Source organism: Schistocerca nitens, chromosome 2 (genome assembly GCF_023898315.1).
Source record: "Schistocerca nitens isolate TAMUIC-IGC-003100 chromosome 2, iqSchNite1.1, whole genome shotgun sequence".
NCBI classification, from domain to species: Eukaryota; Metazoa; Arthropoda; class Insecta; order Orthoptera; family Acrididae; genus Schistocerca; species Schistocerca nitens.
This window is the reverse complement of record NC_064615.1, coordinates 424,838,709-424,857,347: the sequence shown is the minus strand read 5'-3', so window position 1 is coordinate 424,857,347 and position 18,639 is coordinate 424,838,709. Positions and strand designations below refer to the sequence as shown.

The window sequence follows — 18,639 nt, the reverse complement described above, 5'->3', positions numbered from 1 at the left end:
GAAAGATGGTTCAGATCGTATGGAGGATACAAGAAGCGGGAAGAAACCCTGTGCTCTCAAGTCCGCCGCCGGTGACACTGAAGCGAGCGTCCATTCGGCGGGCATCGTCGGCGGCTGCCGCCGCGAGGCGCTAGCATCGCGCCGCGTCGGGCCGTGAGCGCCTGGCAACGCCAGCCCCCGGCCTCAGTCGCCCTGCGCCGCAGCTGCAGACACGGCCGGCTGTCGGACGCGGAAGTACCGCTCTGCGTGCGCGCTCGCAGGCTACGTCACTGGCCCAGCGCGGGAAAACCGAAACGTGCGCTCCGAGACTACCGGGGAGGCCGCCTGCCCCTCAATCTCCTCAGTGTGTTCGCCACGAACGGCAACGTGTCTCTGACATCCCAGCCGCGAGGCTTGTCTCTCCCGAAAACATTCCCTTTCATCGCAAATACATCGTCTCTTTCGAAAGAGATCGATACACAATGCAACTGATATTAGACACATCCCCACTTCGCAGGGCCGTGACGTCGGGCCTCCGCGGACGGTACAGTATCGCGGGCGTTTGAATCGGAGAATCGACTGTCACTATTCGCGAATGTGGCGGACACTGACGTAGAAATCTGAGTTGGTCAGACGAGGCTTTCAGTGCGGCGATGGACAGCAGCTGAGCGCCATGAGGGGCCTCCTGGTGGTGTCGTCGCTCCTGCTGCTGTGCTGCGTCGATCGCATACCGGCGTCCACAAAGAAAAGTGCGTATGGCCAGCCAAGCCTTCCGTAGTCGGTACGCTACTCGTGGCCCACTAGTCTGTCTAAATGGCTCTGTTTAAAGTATGTCTGTGAATGAGTTTGCGAACTGGTGTGCGTGTGTGTGTGTGTGTGTGTGTGTGTGTGTGTGTGTGCGCGCGCGCGCGCGCGCGCGCGCGTGAGAGTGAGAGGGATAGAGACAGAGAGAAACTAAGAAATGCATGCGCTCTAGCAGCCGCGAGGCACTTAGCAGCGGCTCCATTGTTTACAACCAGCTGTTCGTGGGTGTAAGAGCGCCTATTAGCACGTATGTGTATTCATTAAAGTTGTCACGTACCGGTGTTTGCGGCCTATGCTGCCCTTAATGACTATCTCCACACTTGTGTGAACATAGACACTGCTTGAAACCTTACACCAAGTGTACAACGGTAAGCAGCCCACAGAATGATTCTACTAAACGTTTAGAACAAACTGAATATCAGTTTCCGCTTTCGTCACAGTACGTATTTTTTTTTCTTTTTTTTTATACAGCATACTGCACATACTGTGCAGTTTTATATAGACAGTATCAAGCTTTCCGAAAATTTCATGATTTTAAAGCCACGGTTTCCTTTGCGACATTTTATACAGATACATCTCCTCTTCGTTAATACAAGTGTATTCCCGTAACACTGATAATGCCTTCCCCTTCACGCACTTACAGCAAATGTAACGGCAATGTAGAAAATCAATTCGCAACCATGGCAACATCGAATGCAATACTAACTGGCAGAGGCGACAACTAAATTGATCCAGTTGGCGGTAGTTACTTACCCTTTATGTTTACACATAAACGGTGCTTTAGAACGTTCACGTTATGGGCTTGCCTCATTACCAGGGAAACTTCGGCGAATGATAAAGTTGAAAGCGGCCTGGCTAGAGTGTCTTAGTAACTTGCGTTGAGACAAATGCAAAACTGACGAGAGCAACGTAATCATTAGTTGTGTCCAGGCCCTGAGAGAAGCAATATAACAGGAATGTTGTTAAAATTTTAGAATTTTTTTTAAAGTTCTGACGTGGCAATACAGTCAAAACTATTTTAGTAAAAAATAATGTACAGAAGTTTCCCATAAGGCTCATAGAAGCACATCTACATAAAGTCTATAAACACTTATTAAAATGTCTCTTTCCACATAACCAACTCCATAATGTAGACTTAACTACGACCTAGCAGCACGTGTGTGAGTAACTTCACATTGATGCAGAGTTTGTAATTTTTCTTGTTTCTGATGCATATCCTTTAGTTGAAACAGCAGGAAAATAAATAAGTGCATTTATGTATTACTCGAGTTAAGGTACTCGTATGAAGTACACTTAAATGCGCAATACCTTGTCCAATATTGTCATCATTAAAGGCCAAATCCCAGTTCAAAAGTCACTGCTAGAAGATTTTTCGAAAACAACTGCCTTGTTGCTCCGATAAGCGCTACATTTTCCTCTAGTTAAGCATTTTGCGTCACAACAGCAATCTGAATTTGGTTCGCGCGCTACAACTGTCGAAGCGCTTATATAATCCTGTAAGTTGATAGTATGTAATAGACGCACGCAGTAATTTCTCTTTCAGTATTTCACGTATTGGTGTAATGTTTGCAGCCAGAATAAGTAAATTTCGCGTGACGTTACAAAAAAAACTTGGGAAAAAGAGCGCTTTTCATGAAAAGTGTATATTTCGGTGCTTTCAGAATTTAAGAAATATACTGATGCTGGAAACAGTTCTTCACCCAGTCACCTTACAGTTGGTTGAAAACACAGTTATTACTGAATCTACCGGAAATGTCACTGTTCCCCAATATACTGTCACTATACGATTTTTCAGATATGTTTGCTCTCGCTTTAATAGTTCAGTTCTTAGTTCAAATGGCTGTGCAGAGAATATGAAGCACTTTTTTTAAATACTTTCGGTCTTTAGGATAGTTTCATCTCGTTTAACAACTGCTAACTTAATTGTTCCTACATTCTTCATCTCCTGTTTATCGGTACTTCTGTTAAAGACTTCCCGAAGACTTATTTCCTCATGTATTGTGTCTAACAGTTTATTATTACGTATTAATTATGTCCACTTAATATTTTACATATTTATTTTGGCCAGAAACAGATGATGCATCAAAATGTACCGTTTGTAACGATAATATACACTTACTTCTGTTACCCTCTCTACGCGAGTTATTTCTTTCCTGTTGAATGACGGTTATGACAGTAATTTATATTCCCATTTCATTTATATGTTCTACCTTATTTTCCTTTTTCACATGGTAGTTTTGTGGTAACTTTTTTTAGTACTTTTCTAGAAGTGTATGTATTTTCGGTCAGTTTTAAGTATCCTTCTGCTTGAGATGCTCATGAATTTTGGAGAGTCATTCACAGAATATGTATTAAAGTTTTTAGATTTATTTATTTCCTTAGCTACTTGGTTTTAATATCTCGCTAGGCTAGCTTCAGTTTGGACACTCATTATCATCTTCGTTATCACTTGTAAAGACTCTACTATTACAAACAATTTCAACATGAAAAAGAACCTTGCGTTACTAGAAGAAAGTCATACAAAGAAAATAACTTACGACAATACGGTGCTTGATGATGACCTCACAACTGATATGGTTTTCATTACAACTAGCTGAAGTTTCCCTAGTGATTTAGTATCAGGCATTTGATTGAAATAGTTAAGACTCTTCTTCAAACATTTCAGGAAGCTAAATTGGCAAGGAAAAGTATTTCGTCTGCGAAAAACTGTATCTCGTTTATTCGTTACAGAAAATGACGAAACATGTGGTACTTCTATCGGTAGAACACATATTTCTCTGCAGGAAGCTGAGTTTTGTAATGAAATATTAACCTATAAACTTTAGGTACGAAATAAAGTAACACTCTGCCCCGCAGGAATAGTAAAGTCATCGGTAATACAGGGTGATTCAAAAAGAATACCACAACTTTAAAAATGTGTATTTAATGAAAGAAACATAATATAACCTTCTGTTATACATCATTACAAAGAGTATTTAAAAAGGTTTTTTTCACTCAAAAACAAGTTCAGAGATGTTCAATATGGCCCCCTCCAGACACTCGAGCAATATCAACCCGATACTCCAACTCGTTCCACACTCTCTGTAGCATATCAGGCGTAACAGTTTGGATAGCTGCTGTTATTTCTCGTTTCAAATCATCAATGGTGGCTGGGAGAGGTGGCCGAAACACCATATACTTAACATACCCCCATAAGAAAAAATCGCAGGGGGTAAGATCAGGGCTTCTTGGAGGCCAGTGATGAAGTGTTCTGTCACGGGCTGCCTGGCGGCCGATCCATCGCCTCGGGTAGTTGACGTTCATGTAGTTACGGACAGATAAGTGTCAATGTGGTGGCGCTCCATCCTGCTGAAATATGAATTGTTGTGCTTCTTGTTCGAGCTGAGGGAACAGCCAGTTCTCTAACATCTCCAGATACTGTAGTCCAGTTACAGTAGCACCTCCGAAGAAAAAGGGACCAAAAACTTTATTGGCTGAAATGGCACAGAAAACGTTCACCGTAGGCGAGTCACGTTCATACTGAGTTGTTTCCCGCGGATTCTCAGTGCCCCATATACAGACATTGTGACGGTTGACTTTCCCGTTAGTGTGGAAAGTTGCTTCATCACTAAACACAATCTTTGAAACGAAATATTCATCTGTTTCCATTTGAGCAAGGATAAAATCACAGAAATCGATTCTTTTAATCTTATCAGCTGCAGACAGTGCTTGAACCAATTTCAGACGATAAGGTTTCATAACTAACCTTCTTCGTAGGACTCTCCATACAGTTGATTGTGGAATTTGCAGCTCTCTGCTAGCTCTGCGAGTCGATTTTCCTGGGCTGCGAACAAATGCTTGCTGGATGCGTGCTACATTTTCATCACTCGTTCTCGGCCGTTCAGAACTTTTCCCTTTGCACAAACACCCATTCTCTGTAAACTGTTTATACCAACGTTTAATACACCACCTATCAGGAGGTTTAACACCATACTTCGTTCCAAATGCACGCTGAACGACTGTCGTCGATTCACTTCTGCCGTACTCAATAACACAAAAAGCTTTCTGTTGAGCGGTCGCCATCTTAGCATCAACTGATGCTGACGCCTAGTCAACAGCGCCTCAAGCGAACAAATGTACAACTAAATGAAACTTTATAGCTCCCTTAATTCGCCGACAGATAGTGCTTAGCTCTGCCTTTTGTCGTTACAGAGTTTTAAATTCCTAAAGTTGTGGTATTCTTTTTGAATCACCCTGTATATATCGTTTTTGTGCCGTCATTAAATAGTGACATATTCAAAATAATACTTTCAAACATTGACGTAAGGTGTCAAGTATTGACGTCTAAAAGGTCACAGTATTCATCAAGACTTTTGGGATATTAACGATGAGATTATTTGTAGAGTATTGGAAGCATTAACATTCACGATCAAAAATATGTTACACACGTTTCAAAATAATACTTTCAAACATTGATGTAAGGTGTCAAGTATTGACGTCTAAGAGATCACAGTATTAATCAAGATTTATGGGATATTAACGATGCGATTATTTGTAGAGTATTGGAAGTATTAACATCAACGTTTCCTGGTTTTTAATGTCTTGACATTACTTCAATGTACTCTTCAGGATTCTGTATTACCTGCCTTTGTGAATTTTCTTTAGAACACAAGCCAGCGAGTCAGTCACGTGAAATAATATGTCCAAAAGCTGAAAAATGTTTTAGATTTGTGGCAGATACCTGTAAACCATCGGAGAGTGTATAACGATACGTCTAGATGCTTACGTATTACCAAAAATGAACACAGCCTAAATAGTTGTAAATACTGAAACATAAATGAGTTATTAGAATGAGTCACTAAATTAACAAAGGAAGAAGTATTTATATCATTGCTTAGTCTGCAATGGCATTGTTGAAACTAGTTTTTAATTACAAGAGCAAACCAAACACTAAGGTAAGGAAAAGAAGTAGAAGTTATATCAGCTATTTAGCTGTCGATCTCGTCCATTTCTCTGGATGAGACTTTCTGTTCCTTGCTCTGGTGGACGAAAGTGGGATTACTTTCTCTGTGGTATTTACAGTATATAATGTAAAGTAGTAATAGCTCCTATTGTAAATATCTCAGTAGAAGCACCATTAGTACAATTTATGACGAAGTTATGCTGTAGTTAAACAAACGAAAAACCATGGCTAGCAGTCACATGAACAAATGTGGTCTATGAGTGACCAAAATGGATATTGCAAGCCTTTGCTACTCAGAGTGCAACAGATGATCATGCAAAGTGCAGCTTTCGCTTCTATGTCCAGTTACCAGTAGGGACATAAATCCATTTACTGGTACATCTGCTTTTGCTTCTTCAAACGGGTGGACGTTGCTAGAAAACCAGCATCTATCTTGTTCCTGCCACAACATAACATCCTAAAAAATTGGAGATTGCTAACTCCGTTTCTAGGGGGCACAATTTGTTTTTTAAGGTTGCTCGTATTTAGATCAGATATTCATATCTGTATTCTCGGGCTTCTGTGAGTGAGTCTTCGTGGTGTTTTAGAAAACTTTTAAAGACTGTATACACCGCCCAGTACGACACACTAAATATTTTCATATCAAAAGCCTCCTTCTGTCGAACTACTTCTAGGAACAGCATGACTGCTTTACTGAGAGAAAAACTCGAGTAGCTGGACAGGCTAATTAATTATCAACTCATGGACGTGTGAGAATGCGAGAAGTCAGGAGTGAAAAGCATGGAGTCGACAATTGACAAGCCGTCCTGTTTCTATCGTTACTGTCGTCGTCCTGCTTATGTCATCTGCAAGTCCCAGATTTCACGTATACTAAGAATACTTTCACGATAACAAAACCCATCTAACTATCTGCTACTACTATAACTACCTACTATTGCTATGAAGGTGACACGAATATAAGATGAATTTCGCAGGCACGCCAGACAAAAAATAGGTCCAACAGTCACGTCACTAGTACCGTGTAGCACCGCCTCAGGCCCACACATAACTGCGTCATTTCGACAGTGAGAGAGTCCATAAGGTTCTTCAAATAGACCATCCAGCTGAGACCACTCTTGGAGACTGCTATCAAACTACTGGGATGTAGACTGATAAATTTAACCGGGCGTTTCAAATAATGCCAAACATGTCCTAAGGGATGAAGATCGGTTGATATAGCGGACCAGTCGTGGTATCATAGGTCATCAGAGTATCCGTCAAAAGAGGGACCTATGCATGTAGACCTGTGAACACGGCTGCTATTACGTTGGATGACAAGACTGTCCACGGCATAAGGATCATTTAGAGAAAAGGACTACATTTTGACAACGACAATGTGAAATAAACATTGCTCATTAATGCTGAACTGAATGAGTGGGCCCAAGTCATGTTGCGAAAAACTCTCCGAAACTTCACAGAACCGCCTTCTACGTGAACTACACTTTCGACACATGGTGGGTTAAACACATCGTTGTACCCTAGGTCCGCGCACACGAACAAAGGAAAAATCGCGAGTCGTCGGACAACACTAAATACATCCAGTTAGTGCAGTGTCTTTGATATTTGGGTCATTGAAGAAGTGCATCATGATCTACCGTTTTGAGTAACGGGCTTAGCCAAGGTGCCCGATTCCCAATTCCCATTACATATAGTTCGTTTGGCAGTGTTTACTGGTTGGGATGGTCCGGCAGTCACTGGCAGAAGCATTTTTTGTAAGGTTTGAAACTGATTCTGGTTGACAAGCTGTTGCATCCATCTCCGGTCGATGTTGGTTAGGATCTACTTAAGACTAATTTTCTTAGGCCGCGTTACATGGCTAGGATTGGTATATTATTCTTCATAAAAACAGGGGCTCACTGCGTTGATCCTCTTACATATCGAATACCTTCATCCATAGTATTATTCTGTCAGTTCCCTATGTCGACTTATTTTACGGTGCTGATTTCATCCAAACTACTCGCGCGTGGCCCACGCACACACACACACACACATACACACACACACACACACACACACACACACATACATACACACACAAACCACATCGTCTTCATAAAATACATCAGCAGTAATGGGTTACAGACCAGCTAATGTATTGCCGTCGCGGTGTTCCGTCACACCAAAGCTTAGCTGAGATTCGAGTTTCAAGCCGTATTTTGAGTCCATGACTATTGCTTTTTAAGAAATATCCCAAATTTTGAAGAAAGGTTTGCGATCGGAGTGTAAAAGTTGCTTGACCACGTGCTAATTGCACCTGATGATGTAATGTAACATTACGAAACCTGTGGTGCCTTTAGTAGAGGATTTTTATTGAACACGCTTGTTATCAGTACTACATCACCTACATTGCCATAGAGCGACCGCTGAGCTGCTTTCAGGTCGTGAGTAATATTTTGTCCGGTGATCTTATTAATGTTACGGAGGTACAGCTCTTAGTTTGAGAGCTCCAGTAGAAACTCATAACACTTATTGAATCAAAGGCAGCCAGCATATGTTATTGGTAATCTCCTTGAAAGTGAACTTTATGTGAGTTCACGCATCACCATACGAACAAACTTCTGACCATTCATGTGCTAGACGACATTTTACGCTAACCGGCGACGGTTACAAAGCTGTGCTACCGAGCGTTCTTCGAAGACGGTTTCCACATTCGATGCTACATATTACTGGACATCGCCCTGTTCAAACATGGCGTGTATAGTTACCAGACGAAGAGATCTATGGGCGCCTCCCCAGTGTAACAGTAGCCGATCAGATTTCTCTCATAAAATATGACTGGGCGCCTTTTCATCTGCCCTGAAACCGTGGGAGACGTAAACGGAACTACGGGCCCCACAAATTCGGTGCGACACCAGAAAGGTTAGGGCAGAAAGAAATTTCAATTTCTTTATTTATCGTATGCTTCTTTAAGCACAGTATTAAAGGAAATACAAAGAGTGACAATTACAATCAGATATATAAATTTTTAATATAATCAGTTGCGTCGTTCGTTTACATCATGAATTCGTCAAAAAGTTCTGCCTTATTCCCCATTGTGACATTCTGTAACAACGTGGTGAATTGTTTGCCTGGCTGGTGCTGAGTTGCATTCTAGAGATGGAGCCTTATCTCATCTGAGAATCCACGCTTCTGGCATGTTTGATGCGTGTTCTGTTAATCGTTGTCCATGTTCCGTGTGATTGTTCGCAAGCAGCGAGCTTCTTTCTTATGCAGGAAAAAGTTTCGGCAATGTGGAGTATTAGCGTCTCTCTAGTCTTGTCTCCATGAGTCGGTTAAGAACAACTGGGACGTGTATAGATCCAAGGCTACTTTAATGTTGATGTTATTACTCGAAGCCGGTCTCTTCCTACGAGTTGCGGGTTGCCTTGCACGAATTTAAAATGACAGAGAAGAGCTGCTCTTCGTCAAATACCAGAGGCCGTAATGTGGCTCAGTATAGAAAGCCATTCGCGTGGGGATGATGTGCGCTAATAAGCCACATAGGATCATCAAATTCCAAAGTGCAGAAGACTAGTACAAGTGCCGAAGTGTGCAGAACTTCATCAGCGGAGCCAGTATTATTCCGTACAGCTTCTGCACGATGTTGTTCCTAGTTCGTATCTTCACCGCGGTGTTTTCCAGATGACAAATTTAGTAGACAAAGCAAGTGTGAGCGTACCTCTGGAGGGAAAAGTAGCTCTTATGCAGCTGCGCGTCGAGTCGCAGTCGTGCCGCGAGTCATGGCGCTAATATTTTCCTTGGACGCACCGCTGTCGGCGTGGATCTCTATACTGCCGCTATGGCGTAGTCATCATACTCCAGTTGTCGTCGCCCTGTCCGTGTTGACAGTTGCTTGCTGTAAGTAATTCCATTTCGTGACCCAAGGTATGTTACGAGCGTGTACGAGGCTGCACAGCCGAGCGAACTATACAGTGTGATCCATTGACAGTGACCGGGCCAAATATCTCACTAAATAAGTGTCAAACGAAAAAACTACATAGAACGTCTTGCTTGAAGGGGGAAACCAGATGGCGCTATGGTTGGCCCTCTTGATGGCGCTGCCATAGGTCAAACGGATATCAAATGCGTTTTTTTTTAAATAGGAACCAACATTTTTATTATATATTCGTGTAGTACATAAAGAAATGTGAATGTATTAGTTGGACCACTTTTTTCGCTTTGTGATAGATGGCGCTGTAATAGTCACAAACGTATAAGTACGTGGTATCACGTAACATTCCGCCAGTGCTTCGTGATACATTACCCGTATTTAAACGGACCGTTTACCAATTGCGGAAAAGGTCGATATCGTGTTGATGTATGGCTATTGTGATCAAAATGCCCAACGGCCGCGTGATATGTATGCTGCTACGTATCCTGGACGACATCATACCAGAGTCCAGAGCGTTCGCCGGATAGTTACGTTGAAACGTCAACAACGACCTGTAACAGAATATGATGATGCCCAAGCAGGTGTTTTAGCTGCGGTCTCGGCTAATCCGCACATCAGTAGCAGACAAATCCCGCGAGAATCGGGAATCTCAAACACGTCGGTGTTGAGAATGCTACATCAACAACGATTGCACCCGTACCATATTTCTATGCACCAGGAATTGCATGGCGACGACTTTGAACGTCGTGTACAGTTCTGCCAAGGGGCACAAGGGAAACTACGGGACAGATTTCTTGCACGCGTTGTATATAGCGACCAAGTGTCACTCACCAGCAGCGGTAACGTAAACCGGCATAATATGCACTATTGAGGAACGGAAAATCCACGATGCCTGCGAATATCAGCGACCTTGGCGGGTTAATGTATGGTGCGGCGTTATGGGAGGAAGGATAATTGGCCCCCATTTTATCGATGGCAATCTAAATGGTGCAATATGTGCTGATTTCGTACGTAATGTTCTATCGATGTTATTAAAAGATGTTTCACTGCATGACAGAATGGCGATGTACTTCCAACGTGATGCACGTCCGGCACATACCTCGCGTGCGGTTGATGCGGTATTGAATAGCATATTTCACGACAGGTGGATTGGTCGTCGAAGCACCATACCATGGCCCCCACGTTCACCGTATCTAACGTTCCCGGATTTCTTTCTGTGGGGAAAGTTGAAGGATATTTGCTACCGTGATCCACCGACATTTCCTGAAAACATGCGTCAGCGCATTGTCAATGCATGTGTGAAGATTACGGAAGGCGAACTACTCGCTGTTGAGAGGAATGTCGGTACACGTATTGCCAAATTCATTGAGGTTGACGGACATCATTTTGAGCATTTATTGCATTAATGTGGTATTTACAGGTAATCACCTTATAACAGTTTGCGGTTTCAGAAATGATAAGTTCACAAAGGTACATGTATCACATTGCAACAACCGAAATAAAATGTTGAAAGGTACCTACGTTCTGTACTTTGATTTAAAAACTTACCTGTTACCAACCGTTCGTCTAAAATTGTGAGGCATATGATTGTGATAATTACAGCGCCATCTACCACAAAGCGAAAAAAGTGGTCCAACTAAAACATCCGTATTTCTTTACGTACTACACGAATGTTTAATAAAAAATAAGGGTTCCTATTTTTAAAAAAAAGCTGTTGATATCCGTTTGACGTATGGCAGCGCCATCTAGCGGGCCAACCATAGCACCATCTGGTTTCCCCCTTCAAACTAGACATGTTTCGTTCTTTGTAGTTTTTTCGTTTGAAGCTTATTTCGTGAGATATTTGGCCCGGTCACGATCAATGGACCACCCTGTATAGTGAGGTGGGAAAACTCGTAGTACACCTCCTAACATCGTGTCAGACCTTCTTTCGCTCGGAGTAGTACAGCAACAAGGCGTGTTATGGACTCAACAAGTCGTCATGAGTCCCTTGCACAAACAAATGAGCCAGAGTGCCGCTATAGCCGTCCATAATTCCAAAAGTATTGTGTGTGCGGGATTTTATGCACAAACTGACCTCTCGACTGTGTCCCATCAATTTCGATGGGATTTACGAGGTGTGGCTAGAAAAAAACCGGACTAGTACTGGTGAAACAATAAAACGAATGCAATAAGGCTGAAAGTCGCGTGGCCTGTCACGTGACTCTCGCTCCGCCTACTGCTAGAGTTTCATCTGCCTCCTGCACTCAGTCTGCCGTGGCGTCTGTTTTAAGTAGTTGACGTTTTGTCTGTGCGTCGGAAAATGTTGAGTGTACAGAAAGAACAGCGTGTTAACGTCAAATTTTGTTTCAAACTAGGAAAATCAGCAAGTGAAACGTTTGTAATATTACAACAAGTGTACGGCGATGATTGTTTATCGCGAACACAAGTGTTTGAGTGGTTTAAACGATTTAAAGATGGCCGCGAAGACACCAGTGATGACACTCGCACTGGCAGACCATTGTCAGCAAAAACTGATGCAAACATTGAAAAAATCGGTAAACGTGTTCGACACTTTCCTTGTCAACTCCTGTTAACTCAGACACTGCTCTGATTGTTAAACGGCGATCTTGTCGAACACCGATTTTTTCAATGTTTGCATCAGTTTTTGCTGACAATGGTCTGCCAGTGCGAGTGTCATCACTGGTGTCTTCGCGGGCATCTTTAAATCGTTTAAACCACCCAAACACTTGTGCTCGCGATAAACAATCATCGCCGTACACTTGTTGTAACATTACAAACGTTTCACTTGCAGATTTTCCTAGTTTGAAACAAAATTTGATGTTAACACGCTGTTCCTTCTGTACACTCAACATTTTCCGACGCACAGACAAAACGTCAACTACTTAAAACAGACGCCACGGGCAGACTGAGTGCAGGAGGCAGATGAAACTCGAGCAGTAGGCGGAGCGAGAGTCACGTGACAGGCCACGCGACTTTCAGCCTTATTGCATTCGTTTTATTGTTTCACCAGTACTAGTCCGGTTTTTTTCTAGCCACACCTCGTATGTTGAGCGATCTTCGTGACCAAACCATTCGCACGATATGTCCACAGTGCTCTTCAAATCATGTAGCCAACAGTAGTGGCCAGGTGACAAAGGCGCATTGTCATCCATAAATATTCCGTCGGTCTTTGGGAACATGAAGTTCATGAAGAGCTGCAAATGGTCTCCAAGTAATTACATAAATGAGTGGCATCTGTTCTCTCTTACATATCCGGAAGAACACACACCAAGCATTCATATACACTCCTGGAAATTGAAATAAGAACACCGTGAATTCATTGTCCCAGGAAGGGGAAACTTTATTGACACATTCCTGGGGTCAGATAGATCACATGATCACACTGACAGAACCACAGGCACATAGACACAGGCAACAGAGCATGCACAATGTCGGCACTAGTACAGTGTGTATCCACCTTTCGCAGCAATACAGGCTGCTATTCTCCCATGGAGACGATCGTAGAGATGCTGGATGTAGTCCTGTGGAACGGCTTGCCATGCCATTTCCACCTGGCGCCTCAGTTGGACCAGCGTTCGTGCTGGACGTGCAGACCGTGTGAGACGACGCTTCATCCAGTCCCAAACATGCTCAATGGGGGACAGATCCGGAGATCTTGCTGGCCAGGGTAGTTGACTTACACCTTCTAGAGCACGTTGGGTGGCACGGGATACATGCGGACGTGCATTGTCCTGTTGGAACAGCAAGTTCCCTTGCCGGTCTAGGAATGGTAGAACGATGGGTTCGATGACGGTTTGGATGTACCGTGCACTATTCAGTGTCCCCTCGACGATCACCAGTGGTGTACGGCCAGTGTAGGAGATCGCTCCCCACACCATGATGCCGGGTGTTGGCCCTGTGTGCCTCGGTCGTATGCAGTCCTGATTGTGGCGCTCACCTGCACGGCGCCAAACACGCATACGACCATCATTGGCACCAAGGCAGAAGCGACTCTCATCGCTGAAGACGACACGTCACCATTCGTCCCTCCATTCACGCCTGTCGCGACACCACTGGAGGCGGGCTGCACGATGTTTGGGCGTGAGCGGAAGACGGCCTAACGGTGTGCGGGACCGTATCCCAGCTTCATGGAGACGGTTGCGAATGGTCCTCGCCGATACCCCAGGAGCAACAGTGTCCCTAATTTGCTGGGAAGTGGCGGTGCGGTCCGCTACGGCACTGCGTAGGATCCTACGGTCTTGGCGTGCATCCGTGCGTCGCTGCGGTCCGGTCCCAGGTCGACGGGCACGTGCACCTTCCGCCGACCACTGGCGACAACATCGATGTACTGTGGAGACCTCACGCCCCACGTGTTGAGCGATTCGGCGGTACGTCCACCCGGCCTCCCGCATGCCCACTATACGCCCTCGCTCAAAGTCCGTCAACTGCACATACGGTTCACGTCCACGCTGTCGCGGCATGCTACCAGTGTTAAAGACTGCGATGGAGCTCCGTATGCCAAGGCAAACTGGCTGACACTGACGGCGGCGGTGCACAAATGCTGCGCAGCTAGCGCCATTCGACGGCCAACACCGCGGTTCCTGGTGTGTCCGCTGTGCCGTGCGTGTGATCATTGCTTGTACAGCCCTCTCGCAGTGTCCGGAGCAAGTATGGTGGGTCTGACACACCGGTGTCTATGTGTTCTTTTTTCCATTTCCAGGAGTGTATTTAATTAAGCCTAACTGGGCAATGGATGCACCTTCTTTGCGGACCTCCTGTCGGAATCTCAGAGTAGCGAGCTTGGAGGAAATGGACGGGGACTGCTGATACGTAGCGTTCGATGGGAATGTGGACAGACCCTCAGGCGTACCAGTCTAGTCCAAGCAGCTGCTGCAATGCTGTGTCTCGGTTCCCGGTTGGCGCAGTGGTTAACGGGCCTGTCTAATAAGCAGGAGACCCTGGGTTCAAATCACGGTCCGGTATACATTTTCACTCGTCACCGCTGATTCCGCGTAATGTCCGGATGCAGCTGACAGCAGTGATCCCCTCTCGTTCCTTTGCTTTCTCCCACTATCTACGTCAATGTATACATAAAGCCTCCAAGGAGCCGAACATAACCATTTCCTGTCAATGATCAGTCCATTCCGTGTAAACACAGCCCACACCGTTATGCAGCCACCACCAGTTTACATAGTGCCTTGGGTGTATGGCTTCGTGAGGTCTGCACCACAATCGAACCCTATCGTCAGCTATTACTAACCGAAATCGGCGCTCACCCGACCAGGCCACAGTTTTCCAATCGTATACGGTCCAGCCGATATAGTTACGAGACAGGGGGAGGCGCTACAGACAATATCATGCTGTTAGCAACGGCACTCGCATCAGTCGCCTACTGCCATAGCCCATTAACGCCACATTTCGCCGCACTGTCGTAACGGATACGTTAGTCGTACTTCCCACATTTGTTTCTGCGTTTATTTGTACGCAAAACACCGTTATTATCGGTAGTTAAGAGCAGGACGTCGGTCAATTGAGACGCCTGAAATTCGGTGTTTTCGTTACGCTCTTGATTCTCTCGGTCGCAGAATACTGAATTCCCTAACGTTTTCCGAAATGGAATATGCTACGCGTCTAGCTCTAACCACCACTCCGCGTTCAAAGTCTATTAATTCCCGTCTTGCGTCCATAATCACGTCGAACACATTTTCACATGAATCACCCGTGTACAGATAACAGCTCCGCCAATTGTTTCCCCTTTTACACCTTGTCTGATCGATACTACCGCCATCCCTAAATGTGCATATCTCTGTCCAAAGGCTTTTCTCGTCAGTGTATGTTTGCCCTGTCGGGCATCAGTCGCGAGGAGTTGCTGAGATCGTGCGTGGCGTTGTACGTGGCCCTCCTGAACAGATCGATCCCGTAGTCGGATGATAGGCGTGTGACCCCGACCAACGTGAGCGATAGACCACAGAATCAATACGAATTGACCCTTCTGCTGTTCTACGTCTACAACTTCATCTACATGACTACTACGCAATGACGATTAAATGCCTCGCAGAGGGCTCATCAAACCAGCATCAAGCTATTTCCCTATAGTTCCACTCTCGAACAGCGAGCGGGAAAATGAAACTTTTCAGTCTTTTCGTGGGAGCTCTGCTTTCTCTTCTTTTATTACAGTGATAATTTTTCACTGTGTAGGTGGGGAGCAACAAAATACTTTGGCATTCGGAGGAGACATCTGGCGATTGAAATTTCCTGGAAAGATCTTGCCACAATGAAAAACGCCCTTTTTCTAAACGATTATCACCCCAACTTGGTTATTATAAACGTAACTCTTCCCCATTTCGCGATAATCTGAATATTAAGGGCGGTGAAAAGTTTCCGTCTGAGAGCGTTGCTGCAGCTTTTATGAAACGTAGCGTTACCCCGGTGCTGGTATACAACCTCCGATAGGTAGGCGACGGATTCGTGTGGCGTTCATGTCATTCTGACGTGCTTGCCGTAAGTGCGGAAACGGGAACTAAGGTGACGTAATTACCAAATACGTTCAACCATGATCAACGCGCTATTATTCTCTTCTTGCCTAAAAAAAATGGCTCTAAGCACTATGACAACATCCGAGGTCATCAGTCCCCTAGACTTAAAACTACGTAAACCTAACTAACCTAAGGACATCACACACATCCATGCCCGAGGCATGCTACGAACGTAGCAGCCGATTGGTTCCGGACTGAAGCGCCTACAGCCGCTCGACCACAGCGGTCGACTCTTCTTGCCTGAAAGGGACAAACACACACGTTCCCATATCGCAAATTTCGTAACGCAGAAGGGCGCCAACTCAAGAGGGAGGTACTCGAGTATCCGCGCGGTAGTCCTGATCTCTCCACACGCGATTATCATCCCTTCTGACCCGCGAAAAACGCCGTGAAGGTTCGACGATTCTTGTCCGACGACGACATGCAGCCGGCAGCTACGGACTTCTTCACACAGCAGGACGCGGTGTTTCATCAGACAGCTATCTTGAACGAGGTGCATCTGTGAGATGCTTGCCTCAGTGCTCACGGCGATTTTACCGGATTGAAACACCGATTCTGGACTTTTCGGTCTCCGAATGCACACGTTTTGACAGTCCATTATATAAAAGGAGCTACCATTTTTTGAACTTTTTCGATGTTCTCCGTCAGTTCTACCTCATGCGGATCCCACACCTCGCATCAGTTCTTCAGAAGTGAAGGGAGAGGCGTAGTATAGTCTGTTTAGTAAACCTATCGCATCTTCTAAGTGTTCTGCCAGTAATTCGCAATATTTGATTGATCTTCCTCACAACGTTATCTATGTGATCGTTCTAGTTTAAGTTATTCGTAATTGTAATTCCTAAGTATTTGGTTGAATGCACAGCTTCAGATTTGTGTCTTTTATCGTGTAACCGAACTTTAGCTGACTTTTAGTGCTCACTTGGATGACTTCACACCATACAGACATCTTGCTTAGTCATTTTTCGGTCAGTTTTGATCGGCTGATGACGTTACCAGACTGTAAATGGTGGCATCAGCTGCCAACAATCTGAAAGGGCTGCTCAGATGGTCCCCTAAATGATTCAGATAAATCAGGAACAGCAGGGCGCCTATGACACTTCCTTTGGGAATGTCAAATATCACCTCTATTTTACACGACGGATTTCCTTCGATTACTGGAAACTGAGACATTTCTGAAAGGAAATCACGAATCCAGGCGTCCAATTAAGATAATATCCCGTAAGCACGCTACTTGGCTAGAAGTAACCAAAGTTAAAACCCTTCTTGAAATCCTTGTAAGTTGAATTCCGTCACTTGGGGCTATAGGTTCCTCCTTCTTACAGGATAATCTAAGAAAGACAATTTTCAAATGTGATTTCGGAACGAGAAACCGGTGCGTAATCATCCTCTACACTATAGAATGTAGATGCCGTTGTGCGGTTGCATTGAAATGCTTAACAATCGCACATCGGCACATGTAGTACTCATCATGCTAGTTTGATGTTTCTTGCCTGCCGCCTTCGTGTTGTTGCAATTTTGTCCAGCTATGCAATATTGCTTCCACGCAACGAGGCCGGCCAAGGTGGCCGTGCAGTTCTAGGCACTATAGTCTGAAACCTCGCGACCGCTACGGTCGCAGGTTCGAATCCTGTCTCGGGCATGGATGTGTGTGCTGTGTTTAGTTAGGTTTAAGTAGTTCTAAGTTCTAGGGGACTGATGACTTTAGAAGTTAAGTCCCATAGTGCTCAGAGCCATTTGAACCGCTCAACGAGTCTCTTTCCGTATCGCTTCGGTGACCAGTTATTAGACTGCGTTTAACAGCACAAAAGCGATCGCTTTTGGCGACGGTTGCTGCTCATAATTAAATGTTTTCAGGTCGATGCCACTGTAGATGCCTGAGACAGCTTTGCAGCCATTACTGCGGGATTGACAAGGGACTGCGCCTACTTGTCATCACCGATTTTGATCAGATTGATGGTATCTGCGGGGATTGGTTATAAGGTAAAGTGACAGCAACGGGAGCTCCAGATGCTGAAGCGTTTGGAGGAAACAGTATTTTTGGGGATGGCAGAACGAGGCAAGCCATTTATGTTAGCGATCAGGTAGCGGCTGGGGCCGATGGATAAGCACAGACCGGTAATCGAAGGGTCGTGTGGTGAAGTCCGCGTGTGGAAACTTTCTTCGATTTGAATTTTTATCTTAATTACACACAAAATAAACTAAAATAATATTCAGCGTATTGTACTGAATAATATTTTCATAAAAGTTATGAAAAGAAAAGGCAAAAGAAAATTTGGGATTGGAAATAAATTTCCAGGAAGACATAACAAGTGCGCATGAGTACATCGATGATATTTGTCGTAAAAATGGTAAGCAGGAATTTTTTCAAAATCTTGCGTCCGTTACACACTCCACATTTTCCCAACTACACGATATTTTAAAGTTTCTACACAAGAACAAACTCATTTTGCATCATAAAAGTTTCGCGCCCATTACACAGTTCAGTT

The 18,639-nt window shown here is 44.5% G+C and overlaps 1 protein-coding gene across 1 annotated transcript in view; it reads left to right on the top strand.

Moving 5' to 3' along the window:
- Positions 1-324: 324 nt before the first annotated feature.
- Positions 325-18,639, top strand: part of LOC126235063 (uncharacterized) — a 559,517-nt gene continuing 541,202 nt past the window's right edge. The window contains exon 1 of the mRNA XM_049943798.1: positions 325-728. Coding sequence (XP_049799755.1) covers positions 653-728 — 76 coding nt within the window. The 5' untranslated portion in view covers positions 325-652. The remainder of the gene's footprint in view (positions 729-18,639) is intronic.